The 4,592-nt window shown below is 54.9% G+C and overlaps 1 protein-coding gene across 1 annotated transcript; it reads right to left on the bottom strand.

Annotated features, from left to right (window-relative positions):
- Nucleotides 1-306: 306 nt before the first annotated feature.
- On the bottom strand, nucleotides 307-1,735 carry LOC124682382 (F-box protein At1g10780-like). The gene is made up of 3 exons (XM_047217076.1): nucleotides 988-1,735; nucleotides 628-908; nucleotides 307-543 (listed from the first exon to the last, which is right to left on the bottom strand). Exons 1-3 carry the CDS (start codon nucleotides 1,733-1,735, stop codon nucleotides 307-309), a joined length of 1,266 nt encoding a protein of 421 aa, XP_047073032.1.
- Nucleotides 1,736-4,592: the final 2,857 nt, after the last annotated feature.

Genomic DNA, 4,592 nt, shown 5'->3' with positions numbered 1-4,592 from the left:
TCTAGGAATCAAATGTTTAATACAGGGACTGTAAAGTTTGCCTTAAAAACATGTTGCAATTGCAGCAATGAAGTAAAGAGGTTTATTATTTATCAAGGAAACAAGGAACAGTACAGTTTCCAGGCACAAAAATTAAACTAGCACAAGACCAAACAATCTACTTAAGCTGTCAAAACGGTCCAGCCCACATAACAATGACAAACAAAATAGCTCAAGCAATCGAGCAGAATTGAACAAAATAAACGGCATCCGATCAAAGTCTCATTGGTTGAGACGCACCTCACAAGAGGCGCAGCAGAGCGTCTTCTATTCTATCCGCACTCTGCCCTTATTGACGTGTGCAAACTTGCAAATCTCTTCGAAGAATTCATCTGAAGCCTCGTGGCAGTTCTTCATCTGCGAGATCCTGATGACCATGCTCAGCAGCCTGGGGCTGCAACAGACAAGGGACTCGAGGGTGATCAGCTTCTGCTCGGCGTTCAAGGGCGAGCGCACGGTGATGAGCACCTCCTCCAGCGAGGATATCGAGAACCTCGAGTCCAGCTGCAATGCCAGAGAAACAATTAGCATCGGCAAGTAGTAGTCAAGGTTGCAGCTGAAGAGAAGTTATTAGATGTGGTCTAGTACATTTTTGAGGCTGTTCTTCTGGCACAGCGCCGCGAACATGGCACCATGGATCTCGAACCTGCGAAGCTTGGGGTGGGTGTTGAAGAACTCGACGAGATCCACCTCGGGGAAGGGCTGGAGCGTGTCGAAGTCGCCGCAGAACTCGACCTTCATGACCAGGTGCCTGACCTCGGCGGCGCACTGCAGCAGGTAGCTGACGGCTCCCCAGCTCCACTGCACGCCGCGCAGCGACAGGTGGTCCAGCACCGGGAGCCTCTCGATCCCCACGGAAGACACGCTCCCTGGAAGAAGGATCGGTTTACGGGGATGAGAACTGGGTTGCTAGTAATGGATGGGTGTGCAGGTGTGGGTGTGTCTTACCGGTGTTTTTGGCGATGGTGAGGCGCCTGAGGCGGTCGCCGCCCTGCAGCACGATCCAGCTGAACCCCTGGACCTCGAGCGACTCGACGTGCGGCGCGGCGAGCGTGAGCGCGCAGGTGCCGGAGCCGACGAAGTCGAGGCGGCAGCGCTGGAGCAGGGGGAGGGTGAAGGCGACGGCGCCGGCGCACTCGCAGCCGAGCAGCGCGAGGTCGGTGAGGCTGGGGCAGGCGTGGACGGCGCCGCAGACGGCGAGGTCCTCGAGGTGCGCGCCGACGATCTCGAGCACGCGGAGCCGCTGCAGCTGGCCCCAGGCCGGGGCCCGCGTCATGGTGAGGCCCCAGAGCCGCAGCTCCTGGAGGGTGGAGACGAGCCCGATGCAGTCGAGGTGGCCGGATCCGGCCGCGGCCGCCGCCTTGTCGGCGGCGGAGTCGACCCGGAGCTCGAGCACGCGGAGCGACGCGCTCCGCAGCGCGAGCCAGCGCGGGAGGTGGGCGGAGGAGAAGGGGCAGTAGATGACGAGCTCCTCGAGGCGGGCCGCGGCCTCGACCATCCGGCCGATGGCGTCGTCGGCGGCGGTGCCGCCCCCCGCGGCGGCGGAGTCGAAGGCGCTCCGCGGGAAGTAGAGGGACGGGAGGAAGGGCACGCAGTCGCGCCAGCAGCGGGAGACGCCCGAGCAGGCCGCGACGTCGCGCGCGTTGCTGAGCTGCGAGAGGATGCTCTGCACCACGCCGTCCGGGAGCGCGTCCATCCCGTCGCACTCCATTTTGCGCTCGGGGGATCGGAGATGGGAGATGGGGAATTGGTCGGGGGCTGGCTGGATGGATGCTGCGCGTCTGATTGGGTTTAAAAGGGGAGAGACGGGGAGAGGGAAACCAGAAATTGGAAATGCGTTGGAGGCGCGGCGAGGGAGCGGCAGCATTTCCTTTTCGGTTTTCGAAATTTTTGAGACCGTTCGGACGGGTTCCCTGTGGAGGGAGTTTTCGAGTTCGCATTCTCGACTTGGCGCCCGGCGGCGGCGGCGGAGTACCGAGCGGACCAAGTGGTGACGATGGGCCGGGACGAATTAGGTTTGCCATACAGGACTTCATTCTATGGGCTGGGCTACTTGAAACGGATTTGGTGGACATGGACATATGCACACCCGTTCTTAAAAAAGTTCAAAAAAATACTAGTACTCCGTATTTAAAAGTTTCGAAATAAATAGAATTTTAGAAAATCATGTCCACTTCGAATGGCCTAGTTACTAAGGAGAATAAGTTGTGCCATAACACCCATGTCACTTCATGGTGCGACATTTACGTTTCAACATTAGAAGAATTGTAGACAGAAGGCTCGAGCAGAGTCCATAAATTAATAAAGCCCCACGATTGGCGCCCACAACACGAAGGTTGGGCACACACATCAGGTCTGAAGGAATCCTAAAACAACAAACGCCACACGGCGAAGAAGCAGACTCAACCCAACACGTCCTCCATAGCATCCCGTGTCGCCACGTGAAGAGCCCGGATCTTCTCAATCGCCCTCTGGATGTCTTCCCGGTCCGACCATATAGCCACGGGTTTCCATACCTAGAGATACATAGACAGTTTATAGAGGCAATCAACCTGCTGGGATGGGAAGATCCCCTCTATTGTAAACTTTTTTTCTCAAATTCCATAAATTCCAACAAAGGGCTGCGCAGCAAATCCCAAGGACGCGCTTCATTTTTGTAGATTGATTATGTAGAGTACTACAAACATCCGCAAAGCAAGAGGGGTTCCACGAACAGGATACTCCACAAGAATTTGGCCAGCCCGCACTCAAAGAAGATGTGATTAGTGTCTTCAAACTCTCCACAGAGGGCACATCTGCCCGTGGAGGGGCCTATAGGCATTAGTCGTAAGGCGTTTCCGCGCCAACTGCCAAAGGAAAATGCGGATCCGAGAGAGGATCGCAAGTTGCCAGATGGCACCGAAGAACTTGGAAGGGGTACCCTCGCAAAGCTTGCGGTATAGCGAGTGGACTGTGAACCTCCCCGAAGGTTCAAGGACCCAATACATGCGATCAGGGGTATCCGTTGGCCGAAGGGTTTCAATTTCCTGCATAAGGTTGACCCACTAAACCCTTTTTGTAAGGCCCAAAGCCCGCCGAAAGGGGATATGCCAGCCTGTGTCAATCTAGAGGCTTGCCACGGAGGCCTCATGAACCTCAGCAATGGCAAAGAGGTTGGGGAAGCAATCCTAGAGCTTACCGAATCCCACCCACCAATCCCAGCCAGAAATGGGTAGAGGTCCCATTCTCGACACGGTGTTTTGCCCCCCCCCCCCCAAGCGTAACACCGACTTGATTTTCTGGAGAGCTTTCCAGAATTGGGAGCCTGAGCCATGAGGATTGGCCCACATGTCTCTGTCCTGGAAGTATTTCCCGTGGATGATTTCCGCCCAAAGTCCGTTGTCGCCCCCATAAAGTCCCCAGACCCATCTGGCCATGAGAAAAGTGTTCATGAGGTTCGTGTCGATGATACCTAGACCCCCCAAGATCTTAGGCTTGCACATGGCCGCCCACCGCACCCATTGGTATTTGTTGCGACTCCCATTAGCGTTCCAGTAGAAGCGGGAGGGGGTGTCTGTCAAACTGCTGATGGATCCCTTTGCCCAAGAGGCAAACACCCATCACGTGCATAGGAAGGCTGGAAAGACACGTGTTAATAAGTGTAAGTCTAGCGGCGGAGGACATAAACTTTCCCATCCAGGGGTCCGCGCGCTTTTTCACCTTGGCGGTAAGGGAGTGCCAGTCCCGAGCTGAGAGCGCCCGATCACTAATCGGGGGGCCAAGGTAGGTAAAGGGGAAGGAGCCCCGTTTACAGTTCAACATATTGGCAATACACTGGCTCTCAAAGTCCGTGGTCCCCATAACCATGACCTCACTCTTGTGGAAATTAATACGGAACCCTGACATGCTCTCAAAATAGAACAAGAGAAACTTAAGGTTGGCTATGTCTAGGTCGTCCGACTGCAACATGATGATCGTGTCAGCCGCGTATTGCAGGTGGGTTATCCCCCCAGGGATAATGTGCGGGATGACCCCATGAATATGTCCCGCCCCCTTAGCCCGGTCAAGAATGGCCGCTAAAGCTTCGACAACGTAGTCAAAGAGTAAGGGCGAGAGGGGATCTCCCTGTCGGACACCCCGTCTGTTACGGAAGAAGTTGCCAACTTCTCCGTTAATGGTGATAGCAGTTTGGCCACCCCTTGACCAAACCCATTGCCCGATGGATCGAGCCGGGGTCAAATCCTTTGCGGATTAGGACCTTGCGGAGGAAACACCAGTTGACCCGGTCATAGGCCTTTTCGAAGTCAAGTTTCAAGAAAACTCCCCCAAGTTTCTTGGATTTAGTCTCGTGGACAATGTCTTGCAGGGAGACCACCCCTTCATGCATAAGCTGACCTTTGATGAAGGCCGACTGAGTAACACTAATGGTACGATGGGCGATTGGAGAAAGACGGATAGCATAAGCTTTGGCGACGAATTTGAAAATAATGTTTATGAGAGCGATAGGTCTAAACATCCTGATGTCGTCAGCACCGTGTAACTTAGGGATGAGCGTCAAGATCCCAAAATTTAGG

This window comes from Lolium rigidum, chromosome 1 (assembly GCF_022539505.1).
Source record: "Lolium rigidum isolate FL_2022 chromosome 1, APGP_CSIRO_Lrig_0.1, whole genome shotgun sequence".
In the NCBI taxonomy this organism is placed as follows: Eukaryota; Viridiplantae; Streptophyta; class Magnoliopsida; order Poales; family Poaceae; genus Lolium; species Lolium rigidum.
This window is presented reverse-complemented; position numbering and strand designations above follow the sequence as displayed.

What these genes read in the sequence shown, in the direction of transcription:
- LOC124682382 (XM_047217076.1), bottom strand. Translation starts at nt 1,735, where the DNA reads ATGGACGCGCTCCCGGACGGCGTGGTGCAGAGCATCCTCTCGCAGCTC. An exon ending in CACCATCGCCAAAAACACCG is followed by an intron (nt 909 to 987) that starts GTAAGACACACC and finishes TCCTTCTTCCAG; the next exon opens with GGAGCGTGTCTTCCGTGGGG. An exon ending in AGAAGAACAGCCTCAAAAAT is followed by an intron (nt 544 to 627) that starts GTACTAGACCAC and finishes CTGGCATTGCAG; the next exon opens with CTGGACTCGAGGTTCTCGAT.